This window comes from Chelmon rostratus, chromosome 10 (genome assembly GCF_017976325.1).
Source record: "Chelmon rostratus isolate fCheRos1 chromosome 10, fCheRos1.pri, whole genome shotgun sequence".
Lineage (NCBI taxonomy): Eukaryota > Metazoa > Chordata > Actinopteri > Chaetodontiformes > Chaetodontidae > Chelmon > Chelmon rostratus.
In genome coordinates this window covers 26,776,912-26,794,124 of record NC_055667.1, presented here as the reverse complement: position 1 = coordinate 26,794,124, position 17,213 = coordinate 26,776,912, and the positions used below count along the sequence as shown (strand labels likewise).

Below are 17,213 nucleotides of genomic sequence, written 5' to 3'. Positions count from 1 at the left end.
TGTAACAGTGTGTATTTGTGTTGTAACAGTGTGTATCTGTGTTGTAACAGTGTGTATTTGTGTTGTAACAGTGTGTATCTGTGCTGTAACAGTGTGTATTTGTGTTGTAACAGTGTGTATTTGTGTTGTAACTGTGTATCTGTGCTGTAACAGTGTGTATTTGTGTTGTAACAGTGTGTATTGTAACAGTGTGTATTTGTGTTGTAACAGTGTGTATTGTAACAGTGTGTATCTGTGCTGTAACAGTGTGTATTTGTGTTGTAACAGTGTGTATCTGTGCTGTAACAGTGTGTATCTGTGTTGTAACAGTGTGTATTTGTGTTGTAACAGTGTGTATCTGTGCTGTAACAGTGTGTATTTGTGTTGTAACAGTGTGTATCTGTGTTGTAACAGTGTGTATTTGTGTTGTAACAGTGTGTATCTGTGCTGTAACAGTGTGTATTTGTGTTGTAACAGTGTGCATTTGTGTTGTAACAGTGTGTATCTGTGCTGTAACAGTGTGTATTTGTGTTGTAACAGTGTGTATTGTAACAGTGTGTATTTGTGTTGTAACAGTGTGTATTGTAACAGTGTGTATTTGTGTTGTAACAGTGTGTATTTGTGTTGTAACAGTGTGTATTGTAACAGTGTGTATTTGTGTTGTAACAGTGTGTATTTGTGTTGTAACAGTGTGTATTGTAACAGTGTGTATTTATGTTGTAACAGTGTGTATTGTAACAGTGTGTATTTGTGTTGTAACAGTGTGTATTTGTGTTGTAACAGTGTGTATTTGTGTTGTAACAGTGTGTATTTGTGTTGTAACAGTGTGTATCTGTGCTGTAACAGTGTGTATTTGCGTTGTAACAGTGTGTATTGTAACAGTGTGTATCTGTGCTGTAACAGTGTGTATTTGTGTTGTAACAGTGTGTATTTGTGTTGTAACAGTGTGTATCAAAGTTTGTCAACAAAAAGTTCCTAAAATGTAAATGTTGTTTTCTAATATGATGATGTCATCACTTTACCGACTATGATGTGATTGTAAAATTATCCAGACAACTTCCTGTCTGTGGTCCGTCAGTTTAAACGTAAGTACAGTCGATCAGTCAATCAGACAGACAAGTGGACAGGTAGACAGAAAGACCTACCTTCCCTCCAGGACACACCAGCCACAGTATGGGTCTCTGACAGCAAGACAGGACTGACAGTCTGTCTGTCTCTCACATGATGACACAGGAACCTTTGACAGCTGAGTGACAGACAGGTGATGGATCACAAGTCAGTTTGCTTTAATTTTTATGATTCAATTAAGTTTTGACAAGACAAGAACAAAAAAGAAAGGAGGACAGACTGTCTCTCACCCTGCTGTTGGTTAAAACATAAATGTGCCGCTGACTGTCGTCCAATAGGAGGTCAGCGCTGACGCCACTGCCGCTGTTCACCGACAGACTCCCATACAGATCACCTGACCAATCAGAGCGCACCAACACCTGCAACACACACACACACACACACACACACACAGGTGAGTTGTTTTTGATCATGGACAAAGCGAAAATTAAGATTTTAGCATGAACAGCATGAGAGAGGAAAGAAGCTTCAGTTATGACATGTGTCACCTTAAAAAACACCACAGAAGAAGAACTTGGGAGTGTTTGAAGTGCTGTTGTAGCTACAACCTGCCACCAGGTGGAGATGTTTTGCCCCAACAGCACTATTTCTCTCAAGTCTCATTCAAATAAGATGACGACGTGAAAGCTGGAAACTCAAATAAGCCAAAATAAAAAAAAACACGTGTGAGTTTGTGTGAACATAATTGATGTGCAGATCCAGATCCTGATCCTGATCCAGATGTTTGTTGTTCCTGACATAGTGCTGAAAGACGGCAAAGGAAGAATTCAGGTGTATCTGGTGTGATCTGATTCTGATGTGGACACACACATGCTTGCATGCACGCACGCACACGCACGCACGCACACACACACACACACACACACACACACACACTGTCACCTGTCAGGCCTGTCTCTCTGTGTACCTGACCGCAGGTGTGTAGACCACAGCTGACCTTTCAGTGTCTGGCTGACTGAAACTGAACACACAAAGTACACACACCATAACACTGACACTGTTCTCATCTCACCACTGTTAGCATGGTGTTACACTGCTCGTGCATGTGTGCGTGTGTGTGTGTGTGTGTGTTTAAATATTAACAGGAAGAATCAAAGCTCTGCTGTTTATCTCATTGAGGCTCTGAGGCAGGATTAGACCTCATTAACACACACACACACACACACACAGTAAATGTTGCAGGGGTGTCCTGCTGGATCCTTACCCAGAGTGCACCTGGGGGACCAATAACCAATCAACGACAAGAGTCTGAGCACGCTCCCTGCTGACACCCCCCACCACCACTAAAAACCCCTGAGCTAAACGGCTGTTAGTCATCACACACACACTGACACAGACGCGCACGCAAATACACACACACACACACACACAGACTCAGTGTATCATTGTGTAAGTGTGTGTATGTTTTGTGTGCCGCAGGCTAAATGCTTCTGCTCAATCTGTGTGTTTGTGTGTGTGTGTGTGCGTGTGTGTGTGTGTGTGTGTGTGATGTAAATGAGTTGTGTTGTGCAGTTGTGTGTGTGTTCGAACACAAACTGCAAACAGCTGATTTCTTCCTTCAGGAGAGCAAAAACTAAACACAAAGTGTATAGTGGTTAAACTGAAGCTGTCCAGTAGAACCAGCAGAACCAGTTGAACCACAGCCTGGTGTGCTGGTCTCTGAAGTGGGAGGATGTTCACACTGACTCAGAGCGATGAAAGAAGCTTAAACACAGAACTGATTCGCTAAGAATGACAACAAATCTCAATAATTAGTAATTTGACAATGAAATGTAACATCCCATCACATCTTAAAGGGAAACAGGTAAAACACCTATCTTAGCTTAGCATAAAGACTGGAAACAGGGGAAACAACTATCTTAGCTTAGCATAAAGACTGGAAACAGGGGAAACAACTATCTTAGCTTAGCATAAAGACTGGAAACAGGGGGAAACAACTATCTTAGCTTAGCATAAAGACTGGAAACAGGGGGAAACAACTATCTTAGCTTGGCATAAAGGCTTTAAACAGGGGAACCGCTACTTTGTCTTAGCATAAGCATTAAACTTGGGGAACAGCTAGCTTATGTTTGTAAAAGTACTTTAAACTGGGGAGACAGCTACCTTAGCTTATCATCAAGACTGGAAACAGGGTAACCAGCTATCTCATCTTAGCATAAACTCTTTAAACAGAGGGGGGCAGCTATCTTAGCTTGGTATAAAGACTTTTAACGAGAGAAACACCTATCTTATCTTAGCATAAACCCTTTAAACAAGGGGAACACCTATCTACTACAGTCAGTGTTTGTTCCGACAGGTAGAGGCTTGTATCTTCACTGCTGGGCCTGTTAAGCTTGGCTTTAAATAGCACATTGCTGGTCCTGAATCTGGTGTCAGTCAGGACATAAAGTGAGTTAAATAACGATTAATATCAGCCCTCAGACTCCTGGGGCTGACAGCGCTGTACTCCCACCTGCCTCTGTGGACTGGACAGCAGCCTAAAACTCCCACAGGGTCTCATTCAGACCATCAGCGCTGTACTTCATTCGTTTTTATGCAGCAAGTCTGTCAGCGTGTTCACTGCACATTATCGTTTTCATGGTCTGTTTGATTTAACTCCTTGTACTGTTTCTCCTCTTCACCTGCATCTCAGTCATCAGCGTTATCAGATTCTCCAGAAGGTTCAAAGAAACGTTGAAGTTTCTCTAAATTTGTTAATGTGTGCTGTATGTAGTGCAGTACACATAGTACACATACACAGAGTGTACACTGTGTTCATGTACAAATACACAGAGTTTATACTGTGCGGTCACCTTGTGCAGTCGTCCCTCTCTGTCTCCCAGGAAAGCGATGGTGTGTCCCGCCTCTGTTGCCGTGGTGACAGCTGTCAGCTGGGTGGTCGAGGTGAAGGTGGGCGTGGCTGGGAGTGGCACAGCACTGGCAATGGGGTTTGGGGTGTGTTCTCCCCCACAGGGGTACTCTGAGAGAGAGTCCTGATACATGAATGGAGAGAGAGAGACAGAGAGACAGATTTAATGCTAAATGAAGCTAAGCTAGCTTGTGCTAGCTTGTACTATCTTAGCTTGTGCTGTGCTAGCTTGTATTTTATGTCGGGAATGACACAAAATATACTACATGTCCAAAAGTGTGTGGACACCTGAACATATGTAACAGTGTAACATGTAACCGTGATAACATGTTGGTTAACGTGCTGCTCTAACAGCCTCCACTCTGCTAGTGTCAGGCGTGTTGAACATCACAGGTCCAGCAGTGATGATGGTGGGCAGGGCGGGCTCTGTGCTGGATGAGGTTCAGGACTCTGTCCTGTGCTGTTCAGGACTCTGTTTCCTTCCACACCGAACAAGGAAACCCATATCTTTATGGAGCTGTTTTGCGTGGAATACAGGAATATTACTGCATGTAGAGGAGGACTAGAGGAGGTTGTTGTGTGTGTGTGTGTGTGTGTGTGTGTGTGTTTGTGTGTTACATTATGTGGGTCAGATCAGTCATACCAGCTGTGTGTACCTCTGTGTGTTTGAGTGACAGCTGCCTGATGATAAATCCAGATGCTGAAGATAACAGCTCTAATCCACACACACACACACACACACACACACACACACACACACACACACACACACACACAGAGTATTAAGGTCAGGAGTGAGACAGATGTGACCACTGACAGGTTCTTACCAAACCAGATGCTAATCTGTGATGTCATCATATGTAACCTGTGATGTCATCAGATGTCCCAGTTGACTGCTGACTGAGAGTGCAGTGACCAATCAGTAGCTTTGTTCACATCAATGCATTTTTCCTTGCATTTTGAAGTATCACATCAGGAAAGTTTGAAAAAACTTCCTGAATTTCACCATTATGTTCACGTAAGGTTCTGAGCATTTAACTCACGTGACTGATCAGCTGTTTCCACTCTGAGTCAATGTCATATTTCGTTCGTTCTCTCAACATTTTTTCACAGCTTTAGGCTCACTGGCGCTCTTCTTCTTCCTTAGTGGCAGAATGGTTTTCTGACTGGAGATCTGGCGCCACCTCGATGAAGCAGCTCCTGATAATGGTGTTACGGTGGTGGATTGAAACCCTGCTTGTGTGATCGTCTATCAACTCCCATTAATAATGATGTAATCAATACTGACAAAAAACATGATGTACATGAAAACAGTATATAAATATATGTGATATTAATTTGTCCTGCGCCAACTGTTACAACTTCCTGTTTTCATTTGAGAGGAAAGAAAAGGATCTTTGTGTTCTCGTAGCATGGAGACTGTACAGCTGACCCTGTGACCCCTGTGGCCCTGCCCTTCACCCCAGTGCATGCTGGGAACAGCTCCTTCTGTGTGAGTGCCACATCCAGCAACAGAGCAGTTTGATATGCTCAGAATATGTAGTGGCTAAAATACAGACACACTGACACACACCGACCACGGATGACTTGCTTTGTTGTCCTCTGCCTCGTCATGAACTCACCTGGACCTCCAGCCTGTGGCTGCATACAACACTTCAGCTAAGATTGTTCTTAAAGTTTCATCAAGAATGCCTTCAAAAACTTCTTAGTATAAAATCACCATGAGGATTTCCTGAGGCAGTTGTAAGGGAAAAGTCTAACTACGTATTCCCTTATGCATTGCTAGAAGATCCTTAGAAAACTTTAAGGGACCGTTCAGTCTCTTGAAAGGGAAATTATCTGTGAAACATGAGACAACGGCTGAATTTATGGTATTTTAAGAGGAAAAGGACAGACCCAATGAACACTATGAACGTTGCAAAACTTGTCAGAGAGTACAGATTTGATGTAGCTCGCTAGCCAAACGTTAACAAGCAAGTGCATATGTGCTGTTTTATGAGAGTAACTACCGTAAAAGAGTCATTGTGAAGCTCAGTGTCAGCAACACTGAACTTTAAGTTGCTAAATCATTAATTTAAATGAGTGAGTCATATAAAAAATCACCCCTGTACAACAAGGAAATCAGCTTCAGATACCAAAACCATTTTTGTATCAGTCTCCAAAAATGTTTATTTCTGCTGTAAAGTTGGGCATTTTAATATGGGGGTCTATAGGGATTGACTCGCTTGTGGAGCCACGCTCAAGTGGTCATTAGAGGAACTGCAGAACTTGACACTTCCAGGTTGGCTTCATTTTTCAGCCCCGTAGGTTGGTCTAAACACTCATGCAAGGAATGTGTGCGTGTGTGCGTGTGTGTGTGTGTGTGTGTTTTTACCTTGGGGAGTTTCAGACATTTTGATGACACAGCATATTCAATGTAGGCCTCTTCTTGCCCGCTGCTGCCTCGCCCTCCTTCTGTATAGCACACTTCCTGCGCTCTCAGCAGCATAGCGTCTAGCTTCGCCATCCCATAAACACACAGCGCTGAGCGACTGGTTGCTACAGGTGTGGACGCTTGTCCCGCTGCCATGATGACGAAGAGGGCAGGTTCACCTGAGTGGTTGCCCAACCACGCTGCCTGAGCCAGGTTGTACCCGCCGTGACACAGCAGCGGCACCTCCACGTACGAGTAGAAGCTGCGGTCAGAGATGCAGAGCCGGGAAGCGTAGGTCCGGTACTCCTTCTTGTGCCACATGTCTCGGCGAGAGAACAGGAAGTACACATGGTTGCCATGGGCAACGGCCTTCACGAAGTGGTTGTTGTACTCCGAGTAACTTCCTACGACGAGTTTCCCTAGCTCCTCCTCCTGAGAGAAGGCACGGCGAGGCGGGACCACTGGGAACAGACGCCGTGTCGTGATTGGTGGGATATCACCAGGACCTTTACTGGTGTAGCCTCGACCAACCAGCATCAGACGCATGACGCCACCAGTCCCGCCCCCCTCCTGTTTGTTCTCTGTGGTTATCACCAGGCCGACGGTGGAGACTCGAGGGTCATTTGCAGCGACGTACTGCGTGTCGACGGGGTTGGAGGTCTGATAGATGAGCTGAGAAATGTTGGTCACACTCCTGCAGGAGCAGAGAAGAAGAAATCAGCTGTTCGTATGTGTTTTGGCTAATCCAGGCTAACATGATGCTATCATGAGTTTTCCTGAACAATCCTGAGCGCTTCTCTTCAAAACAGGCGACAAAATGAATGACGATTAAAAATCAAGGAGGCCTCTGTCCTTCAAACATGGATAAGTTCGTTAGCTTCGTTAAATGACACAAATTCGGATTCTTCAGTTTTTGGCCGAGATGGATTAAACTCTATCTGGACCTGATAATCTGTAAACAAAGTGTTTCTTATTGATAGCAGGATCACTTCAAACACCACGTTAGCGGATTAGATGAACTATGTTTGAAGAGGAGCAGGGCCCTGATTAGATTTCCTGTGAATTTTAATCGTGTGCTTTGGCATCATATCCATGTGAGGTAACAGACCACACAGGTACAAACACCTGGACAGTAAGAGGAAATCTAACGTGACGTGAGCACAGACAGCTTCAAACTGATGACTCCATGATGGGAGACAGTTACCTCTTGTCGCAGATGCCCTGATAGAGTGAACCACAGACGATCAGGCTCCCTGGCTCCGCCCCCTGCCCCGCCTCCATCAGCAGCAGTTTGTTGTGGTTGTGAGTGGGCGTGGCTGAGGGGCAGTCATGGGGCACGATCGGCGGGAGGCAGTCCGGGGAGTCCAGGTGAGGGCCGGTTTTCACGTGTGACATCACCTCCAGGTCAGAGGTCAGCTGGTAGAGGTGGTCGACCCCGCCCACATAAAGACGACCTGTCCCCGGGTCCAGCACCAGGTGAGAGAGGGGCGCACCATGCAGCTCCACCCATCGCACGGAGGGGTCAGAGGTCACAATGATATCGGCCGGGTGACAGGGAGGGGGAAGGAGGAAGGGGAGGAGGATGAGGAGTGACGGAGGGATGGAGGAGGCCAACATGGCAGCTCCTCTTTACCTGCCACAGGTGAGAGAGAGAGAAATTAAAACTTAGTATCACTGCATCTGCCTCTCAGTGCTCATTCACACAGCGAGCAAGCAGGTGCTCGGGTTTGCCAATAAACCAGTAAACCAAGACCAATAAACCAGCAAAACACAACCAGAGCGAGGGACGAATCAGCCGAGGCTATAAACACTGTGGTCTGTGCGTCGCTTCATGCAGAGCTGCACAAATAAACAGGAAATACACAGTAAAATAGAACAAATAAAGCAGTAAAACACAAACAACTGCACACACTGAATATCCAACAGTCATCAGTGATCATCAAGTCTCAGTCTAAGCTTAATGCCGGCTCACTCTCGGCTAAATGTTTGGTGTCTGGTTCTGTGATCCAGTTTTCAGAGTGGAGCTGAACTGTGACCGTCAGGTAAACTCGAGGGACATCGTCTTCGGTTCACATCCTGAAATCCACCTGAGCAAGTGAAACTCCTTCTCTCGGAGTCTCTGTGCTCGTTCTCTTTCTCTCTGAACTTATTAATAAAATATTTTGCTGCCTCACACTTTTCATCTGACGGTCAAACTGTAGTTGCCTGTAGTAATGTCGCCATGGCAACACACCCGTATCCACGGCAACACAGTGAGCTGACTTAAACCTCCAGTGGTTTGGTTTATGACAGAGTGGAGACTGACTGGGGTTTTAAACTGGTGTCAAACTGGTTTCTTTCCGCTCTCTCGTCCCGTCATCACTGTCAAAAGTCACTGAATTCAGATTGTCCTGCTGATCTCCCTCCTGCTCTCCACAGGATGAACCCTTTCAATAGCTCCTTGATCTTTCCTCTGACTCCGGTTCAGCTGTGTTTAGCTCCACTGCTGTTCAGACTCCAATAATCCTGTTCGACAGAGTCCAGGCTCTGGCTTGACCTGCCTGCTGGTCCATTAAGGGCACCACGCCTCCTGCAGCTCCACTTAAGAGAAATCGTTGTTATGATTGTTGTGTTGTGTGTGTATAAATTGTAATAATCATATTATGAATTGTTATTCCCACAAAAATCGGCCCCTGATTGGTTGACACGGCACTCTGACTAAATGGATCTGGGGCAGAAAATTTTACCAGTTGCCAGATTGGGCAATTTTCCGCCCTGTTTTAGGACGGATTATGTCTGTAAAAATGATCTTAGGTGGGCTGACAAACTGGATTGTCATAGATAGACAGATGGAGTGCTGTAATGAGCCCCTAAAAGAAAGTGTTGCAGCACCAATTCACACATCACAAAACACATCATTTACACTAAGCTGACATGATGTAGGTAAGAAAAAACACCATTTAAAAATAGATACACACGTGCATAAAAACTACTGAACTGGATAAAGATAAATACATATAAGCAAAAAACAAAATGCAAATAGAATAAAAACAGATTTAGAATTGAGATAAGATGGAGCTCCAAATATAAGCTGGATGTGCAACATCATAGTGCAGACGTTTTTCACCATTTGTATTCTTTTCTGGCTAATAATGATGTTTTTTGACCAACGTTTCAACCAGGCTCAACCACCAGAGGCATGCCCGCCGGCTAACAGCTGGTCAGACCAGCTCAATAATTCTGATCCATTTTCTGATTAATTAAACTGAAGAGAGCTAATATCCCCTACATCTGTAATGAGCAGTGAGGCCTATAGGGGGCGCACTGCGGGCTCAAAACAACAGATCTTATGATGCAGTCACATTAAAAAACAGGCTCTGAGTGATTTTTTTACAGTTTCTCTCCAACACAAAACACCATTCATCTCTCTCTCTCCCCTGTTTAACTCATGCTCGCTCTACCCTCTCTCCCTCCTGCTGCGTGTTGGTTCAGACTGAAAATCCGAAGGAGCACTCGCTGTTTAACTTGCACCAGTGCATGCTGGGAAACACCCAGAGAGGCCTCAGGACACACACACACACAGTGTAACACAATCATGCTTCAACATTTCCATGGTAATACTGAACATCCTCACACACACACAGTCGGTCTGTCTGTCCGCCTGTCTGTCTGTATGGTAATAACTTCCTCCTTCAGCCTGATTGGGGGGGGGGGGGGGGGGGGACAGATTCATCTATAATTCATAGGGCTGAACAGGGAGAGACAGACAGTTGTAGGCTGTCAGAAGGTAAAATGAGAGTTTAAAGTTGAGGAAAGAAAAAGACAGAGAGGTTATGAGAAGGACAGAAGAGGGGAGAGAGACAGAGAGAGAGAGAGAGAGAGAGAGAGAGAGGGAGAGAGACAGACGGAGAGAGAGAGACGGGGGTACAGAGGGAGGGTATGAGGGGTTATACAGAGAGCTGGAGGCGACGGAGCGTTAAAGTCAAAAATGAGGAAAAGACTCAGCGAGAGAAAATAAATTCATGTTTCAACTGCTGAATTCAGATCAGCTGCCTGCCTGTCTGTCTGTCTGTCTGCCTGTCTGTCTGCCTGCCTGTCTGCCTGTCTGCCTGTCTGTCTGTCTGTCTGCCTGTCTGTCTGTCTGTCTGCCTGTCTGTCTGCCTGCCTGTCTGCCTGCCTGTCTGTCTGCCTGTCTGTCTGTCTGTCTGTCTGTCTCTCTCTCCAGTATAAATGTTTTTATTCCAGACTCAAAGGACTCTGAAGATGAACAAGCCACACCCATTCAGTCTTTTGTATTTTGTGTGTGTGTGTGTGCGTGTGTGTGCATGTGTGTGCGTGTGTGCATGTGTGTGCGTGTGTGTGCGTCATGTGTTGCAGCTGGTGTGTCCACACAGAACAGAGCACAGGTCAAAGGTCAAACATCCATTGTTGGAGCTCAGGTTGATCCAACACTCCCTGCTGATCTGAAATCTGCCTGCTGCAACATGAACATCACTTCATCGTCATGTAGTTCATTCTGGATGAAGAATGTCACATGACTTGTTGGTCAGACTTCTTCTTCTGCAATAAATGAGTCCTCCACAGATTTCTAACACCTCTCCTGTAACTTTGTTGATGGCAGTTTTCAAGAAAGGATGAAAACCGATGCAGCAGAAGCAGACATATTGTCTCTTTAATTTCAATACATTACATCTACAGTACTGCATACATCTTCCTTGTCAAAACCTGCTGCATACATTACCCACAATGCAACTTTCTCTCTGTCAGTTGGATGTGTTATGCTAGTAGTGGCTAACGCATGGCGCAGCGGTCCGCTCAGCTCAGCTTCTTTCTGACTGCACGGTGACAGACTGCGACGGCTTCAAACTCGTCGTCTTCACCCGCCGCCGCCTCGAGTGACATCACCTGAGGACATTTCACACAGCTCCCACTGAGACATGACAGGTTTTATATCACTTTAAAACATATGCAGCAGAACTCCGCAACTCCTGGAAACTCTCAGCGAGGTGGAAAATCGCTGGAGTTCAACTGCATGCTTCATCTTTACTTCTGTGTTACTGTGCGTTCACGCTCAGAGTGAGAAAGCTATGAAACGCCACGTGTGACCAGCTGCTGGATGACACCAAGAATATGTTCTTCTTCCATTTTTCCGGCTTTCATTAAAAAATGAATTGTAACCCGTTTCTTTGTCACTAGTCGTCTGAACACGCGACTAACTGTGGCTACCCAGCAGGCTTTGCATCAAACAGGGAACACATCGAGGCTACAGGAAGACCGCATGCAGACAACGAGAGCTGTGACTGGTCAGTTTGGGCTGCTGCTGATTGCTGAGGGTGAAGATGCCACGAAGAAAGCTGAAGTTTCAAACAAGCTGTAACAACAAACCACTGTAGTCTGCAAATCTAGGAAAGAAGACATTTAAAGTCCCCGAGACTCCTTTAAAAAATCACGCAATTTTGTGAAAGATGATGTAATAGAAACTGTATAAACTTCGTGAAACACAGTCCACAGCAAATTCTAATTATTTGGGCCATCTTGTAAATTCAGCAAAAGCTATCGGCAACTTTCCTGAGTTATTTATTTCTTAGTGTGAAAAACACTGGGCCTGTCTGTCCCGGCGTGTTGTCTCCACAGAAGATGCCTCGTTAGCGGAACAGAAATGTCAGCTGGACAGATGAGTGCAGCGCATGCCGTCGCATTCGCCTCTTTCAGCCATACTGCTGCCGGTCTCAGGTTATCTAACACCTGGAACACCTCTGCAGGCTCCGCATCTCAATTAACCTGCCAACACTTTGTCTCAGTGAGAAGAAGGTTTAAGCCTCGATGGTCCAACCGGACTGAGACTGAGAGCGGCCGCCTCAGCTCGTGACCTGGCGAAAAGCCCTGTTGGCGTATTAACCTCCAGGTAACCATGGTAACCGGACTGATGCTGCAGGTGTATCCACAGTGAAACGTTCAGCAGTTTACTTTGCAAAACGCAGCAGTTTGTACTTCACTCCTCTTTTCTTCCTGTCACTCCCTCCCCCTCTCTCCCCACCTCCCCCTTTCTTCCCCCCCGTATGTAAATGAAGGACAGGCTGCTCTCAACACATCAAGCTCATGATTACAGGCTGCCTTACCTCAGGCACACACACACACACACACACACACACACCTCCACCCCCATATTATCTCTGAGGTTTGCTGCTGACTCTCACACTCACTCTTCAAAGAGACGACAGAATCCGACACACACAGCTGTGTGTGTGTGTGTGTGTGTGTGTGTGTGTGTGTAGTTAAATTTCTTCTCTTTGTTCATCTCCTCTTCCTCACTCTCGGGGACTCTCCCTCAGAGTCTGTGTTCACCATCACACACTCACAGTGTGTCCTACTTTCTCTCTGCTGAGGAGCCTTTGAGCCAGGCAGCAGAACACTGACCTCACCACGTCAGGTGTCCTTCAGACCCACGACCCAGCGCTGTGCTGATGCAGCCGGGCGTGGCTCCCACCACTCCTCTGTTCATCAGGGATTTAGCATCCAGCACTTCGTCAATGAGAAACGCCTCATTGATAGTTTCTTCTTTTGTTCAACCAACAATCCAAAATATTTCATTCACAGTGAAATAAACCTGAGAGGAGCTGATGTTACCATCAGCTGCCGCTCACTGGTTTTCATCTGTCTGTGGGTCATTTTCCCCTCAGTATTGACTGCAGACACAATGACCGCCTGTCAGTCTGTGAACTGGCTCCTCCTCTCAGTTAAATCACCTCCTTGTATTTTAAAGTGGATCACTTCGTTTTTACATTTTACTGCACATATTACACTGTGTATGTGTTTGTTTGAAAATACAGGAAGTCAAAAACACTGTTGTTAATCTGATAGATGCTAACATGCTAACACCAACATACGGACCTATAAGGGAACCAATATGAGGACAGAAACAGTTAAAGCCACCAGGAACGCAAGACTCCATAAAAGCTCCTCAACAGTGCTGTTCTAATGCTGCAGGCCTATGACAGACCTGCTTTATGTTTATTTACATTTTGTCTACCAACCTTCATTAAAAGCATGCTGAGTTAGCTATTAGCACTTCCTGAATTATGATTGTGAGGAGTGAGATTCAGCTCCTGCAGCATCTCTGCTTCCCCTTCAGCTCTCCGGCAGCCCCCTGAGGAGGCTTCAGTCTTCCTCTTCAGTCTTTGTCCTGCTGAATGTTCATGTCTATACAGACCTGCAGTGGCTTAACAGTCCACAAACTACTCCTGTAAAAGTACAGAAAGTACTCATGTAATAGTACACAAACTACTCCTGTCATGGAAAATGAAAACGTCATATTCTGCAACAATATTTTGGTTATTTTGGACTTTACCCAAGAGTAGTTAAGATGAACCTTATGTTTCTGTGGTGCAACCAAACACTGACTCAGGTTTAGTGTCACACTAACTAGTTTCGATCGTGCAGCAGAGTGTAGATGTAGCTGTTGCAACACCTGCACCTGTAGTGTCACCTGAGTTAAAATGAGTGAAATCTCACGCCCTTCCAGAGTCCCTTTAGCTGCACTATGAAAGAAAGACAACAAGGCAAGGGGACTGAGAACTAGATCCTTTAACGCCCAGTACTACAGATGTACTGTCTGTCACTCAGTGCAACATGCAGTACACACAGTACGGTAATACAGCAAGCTGTGTACTTCCAGTGAGTACTTCCACCTATCTCTGTCTGTTTGTTTGTTTCCTCCTCCTTATTTTTTCTCTCTTTGTTTTTCTTCTTCTTACTTTACCTTCTTTGTCTTTTTTCCGCTTCAGGATTATTTTGTCATCTGTTCTGCTTTATTATTATTCACACACTCACTCACACACACACACAGACACACACACACACAGACACACACACACACACACACACAGACACACACACACACACTGACAAACACGCACTCACACACACACACACACACAGACACACAGACACACACACACACACACACACAGAGACACACAGAGACAGAGACACACACACACACACACACACACACACAGACACACAGACACACACACACACACACACACACACTGACAAACACGCACTCACACACACACACACACACACACACACTCCCCTGGTGAGCTCATGAATATTTTTCTGCTCAGAGAGATGAGGACGGCTTGATATCATCGAGGGTGTGTGACACACACACACACACACACGCTCACACACACACATGCATGCATGCATGCATGCACACACACACACACACACTTTAAATCCCGGTGGGATTGTGAATGTTGTCAGCGGTTGTCACAAAATAGGAAAGTCATTTCCCACAAAGGCCTTTTTTGGTGTGTCTGTGAGTCACAGAGCTGACTGTACACACATCTTCATCATCATCATCATCATTGTCCCCACAGGAAGTCAATTTGTTGCCGTGGTGACACAGCTAGTTGCCGCAGGGACAAAATTAGCTGTTTAAACACAAACACCAGCAACCATCCTCTGTTATTAATAGGGTTACCATGGAGACGGAGGGGCGTGGCAGCAGGATTGGCATTCTTCTGTAAAAAGATATCATTTGGGTTCAATTTTCTGAGGGTGGAGTCAGAGGAAGACACTGAGGTAAAAGTGTTCTGGACACTAATGAAGAAGAAGAAGAAGTTATAAATGTGGACGAAAAAAGCTGGCTCCTGATTGGTCAAGCAGATGTGACGTGAAATTCAACAGTGACAGCCAGAAACAGAAACCTTCCCATGAAGACAAACATGTGGACGTTTCCTTGTCAGCTTCAGCTCTCTGTCCCATATACAAGAAACAAATGTTCCCCTCCTGTAACTTCCATCCAACATTTACACGATGGTACAAAAGGCCTGGTGCATTCTGGGGATCTTAATGAAAGTTACGACAGTCAGATTTGTCACCTGATAAAGATACAACCTTTTATAAATACTGAGCCTTATTCATGACTTTTCATCCACAACACTCTGTGAAAGGATCACATCCTGTCATGAAAAGATTGATTTCAGGATATAGTCAGACCCACTGATGCAGGATGTTGAAGAGCAACATCAGAAAGAACTGGGAGCATGAACGAGGCCCCTGTAGGGCAGCAGCTCCTGTTCACCATGAACAGCAGCCTGTCACTGATCCAGCCTTCAGAGATCACTGCACAGTCAGCTGGATCAACAGTGAAGCTAAAACATCAGCACCAGTCCTTTAAAATCTCCTGCAGTGGAAAAAAGGTTTGACAGTAAGACTCGTGTTGGATGGATTTGTTGAATGTTAATCTGAAAATGATCCTGCTGTCTGTCTCTCTGCAGGACTTTCCTTCGTCCTCAGCAGATTTCTTTGTCTCGGTCTGAACTATTTCCTGCAGCAGCAGGACTCTGTTTGATTCTGGGCCGCTGTGTTCTGATCCGATCCGAGCTGAATGGAGCTAATTCCTCTTTTCTCCCCAGACTGAGTTTTAAAGAGCGACTGTCAGCTAATGCCGGTTTGTTTTATTGATGATGAGGCTGCAGAGCTGCTATTCCTGTCTCTGTCTTTAATCTGGATTAAAACCAGTTTGTATTGACAGCAGATGTAAACACACACAGAGCTTTGTGTTTGACAGGAGGATCAGATCAGAATAAGAAGAATTAGAGATTTTCCTCAGTTTAATCCAGAACAGAAGATCAGAATAATAAGTGAATAACGGCAGATCACACAGCAGATTAAATGCAGAGGCTCAGTTCACCCTGCAGGAGTCTAAAAATATGGGAAAATCTGAGGAATTAAAGGAGTTATTACATTTGGACAGAGGCAGCTGCAACTAGAGTCGATATGTCTGCGTGCTTTATATGCCACATCTCTGAGCATCAACACTTTTACTGAAATGAACAATAAAATCTTTAGGAAATCCTTCTGTTCTCAGTGAGGAGGTCAGGCCTGAAGAGTAGACCAGCAGCGTCCGATGGCTCTTTTCCAATACAGTAACCTGAACCTGTAAGAACCAGAGAGGTTCTCGGATCTGTCTTCAATTATTTGTCGGTGAAAAGGCGACACTGTGTGGAAACACCAAGATGAACCTGAACCACAATGGTGTCACATCAAAAACTGCACTGATGGGTCATTCTGGAAGGAAATGAGAAACCGATTTGCAGCAGCATCATATTTCACAACATGACTGCTGCTCATAAACTGCGCAGACATGTGCAAGTCTCTCACGTGTTCTCACATGTTTGTTCTGATAAGTGTAGCATGTAAAAATGAAACCGCGTCCAGTCTGCAGCAGCAGGTCCAGCACAGCTTCATCCTGCAAAAGGCCGCTGAACTGGTCAATTCTCAGACTCATTACTGTGCTGCTCGACTCACGCTGCCCTGGTACACTTCACCTTAATCCTGCTTTCATTTAATGTCACCACCTGGTCACATCTCTGTGTGGATCTGTCTGTCTGTCTGTCTGCCTGAAATCAAAGGATTCTAATAAACTGTATGAATAGTTTTGTATCTGACTTGTTGCTAATGTCAACAAGAAACCACTTAAAATGACAAAACTGACAAAATCAAAGCTGGTTTTACATAAAAGCTCAACAAATGTTTCCAGATTTGACAATTAGACTCAGGTAATAGCCAAGGGACACATATCTACACCCATAAATATCATTATACAAAACAGCAACCCCTGTGATCCAGCCTGTGATCAGCGGTAATTAAGGAACAGTGAAAGTGTTTTTAGCTTGAGATCTAACATGAAGCAGTGCAACTTTCAGACTGCAGAGAAGTATTAGCAGGGTCAGACAGACGAGATAGCTCGGAGATGACTGACGATTTCTTACTTGTTATTGGACTTTGTTTTCGGTAGGACATTGACATCTCTATTACGGAGCAGGTCTGATGGTGTCTCTATTATACTGC

The 17,213-nt window shown here is 45.1% G+C and overlaps 1 protein-coding gene across 2 annotated transcripts in view; it reads right to left on the bottom strand.

The window, feature by feature from the left end:
- The window catches only part of plxnb3 (plexin B3), a 72,070-nt gene that overhangs the window by 16,979 nt on the left and 37,878 nt on the right, over positions 1-17,213 (bottom strand). For both annotated transcript variants that reach the window (XM_041946211.1, XM_041946212.1), the window contains exons 3-7: positions 7,573-8,001; positions 6,330-7,062; positions 3,900-4,079; positions 1,338-1,466; positions 1,125-1,225 (exon numbers count right to left, since the gene is read on the bottom strand). In XM_041946211.1, coding sequence (XP_041802145.1) covers positions 1,125-1,225; positions 1,338-1,466; positions 3,900-4,079; positions 6,330-7,062; positions 7,573-7,985 — 1,556 coding nt within the window. In that variant the 5' untranslated portion in view covers positions 7,986-8,001. The remainder of the gene's footprint in view (positions 1-1,124; positions 1,226-1,337; positions 1,467-3,899; positions 4,080-6,329; positions 7,063-7,572; positions 8,002-17,213) is intronic.